The sequence below is a fragment of the Leiobunum rupestre genome, chromosome 1 (genome assembly GCF_980474605.1).
Source record: "Leiobunum rupestre chromosome 1, qqLeiRupe1.1.hap1, whole genome shotgun sequence".
In the NCBI taxonomy this organism is placed as follows: Eukaryota; Metazoa; Arthropoda; class Arachnida; order Opiliones; family Sclerosomatidae; genus Leiobunum; species Leiobunum rupestre.
Genome location: NC_143384.1, coordinates 88,115,496 through 88,116,773, shown reverse-complemented (window position 1 = coordinate 88,116,773; position 1,278 = coordinate 88,115,496). Strand labels below are relative to the sequence as shown.

Below are 1,278 nucleotides of genomic sequence, written 5' to 3'. Positions count from 1 at the left end.
GATATGATTGCATCACAAGCTCTCGAGAGGAAACTACAATGGGTTTTTTTTTTCTTCCAAGTGGATTAATATGTGACGTCAATGGGAATAATTAGAGGCAGTTTCGAGTACGAGACGGTTTAATTTCGAGTGCCTAGAACTGTTATCTCAGAGAGAGACAGCTGATAGAATTTGAGGGTTATTTGAAGTTTAGATCACGTGATGAATTAATCTCAACAAGATAGGAACTGATTAATCTCCCATGCGTCATTTCTCTCTGAGACGCTGAACTGAAAAGAAGTGCATCCGCTTTGCTCTCGTCATCTACCGTAAACATGGAAAAACGATCTATTGGTAAGCATTATTTTATTAATACTATTACTATTTCAATAGACAAAGGCTTAACATTTTCATTTTCTATAGCCGAGACGCATACCGTATCCAAACGCAGGGGCCAAGAAAGACGTATCAACATAAAAATCACGTTAGGAGGATCAGTCTACATTTCTTTTGGTTTCGACGGATCAAAATTACAAGTTCTCTTCTTCAAAAAATCGAACGAAAATATTCTGTTCCTGACCTCCGAAGCTTTCACCAATCTTGTCTCTCTTTGGGGAGAGCTTTTCGCCGCTACGCAAACCGGAGCATCGTCTCTAACCCACAACATCATCGACTATCACGACAACAACGTATCCGTCGTCGCCACGACCAACAACATCAAATTGAACTCTGCCTACGGTCATGTTCTGGATCTGGGAGCTCGCGAAATCGGCGAGTTCCAAAAAAAAAATTGATTTTATTCGGTTTCAAATAAATCTTTTAAACGAACATAAAAATGTTATCGAATGCATGTACTTAGCTATTGTTAAAAACCTTAAAAAAATTCACGAATTATTATATGGAAAACCTTTCGAGGGTTTATTTTTGTACCCAGATCAATTTAATTCGTACCATCAAGTAAAATCTTATTTTGGCTGTTTTAAATCACCCTCGGAAGTACTACAAGATTTTACTAATTTACTCGTAGATAATCAATTAACCTGTAAACTTAGCTACTTTAATTTGTTTTCATTGTGTAATGCACAAGATAACCATCTAATGGAATATCTGATAGTACCTACTAACATGTAAAACAAAGTTCTAAAATAAAAATTAAATGTAAATAACTTGTTATTATTATTATTGCTTATATCCTAGAAATTAAGGGGTTCGGAAGCGATAGGGGAAATTATGGTTAACGAGGTGGGGGTTAAGAGTAGAGAGGGGTAAATTCCATCCTTCAGAAATCTGCGCGAGGAA

General features: G+C 36.5%; 1 protein-coding gene across 1 annotated transcript; it reads left to right on the top strand.

Moving 5' to 3' along the window:
* LOC149968703 (uncharacterized) lies at nucleotides 1-986 on the top strand. The gene is made up of 2 exons (XM_090173280.1): nucleotides 1-333; nucleotides 403-986. Exons 1-2 carry the CDS (start codon nucleotides 315-317, stop codon nucleotides 771-773), a joined length of 390 nt encoding a protein of 129 aa, XP_090029406.1. The 5' UTR covers nucleotides 1-314; the 3' UTR covers nucleotides 774-986.
* The last annotated feature ends 292 nt before the right edge of the window (nucleotides 987-1,278 follow it).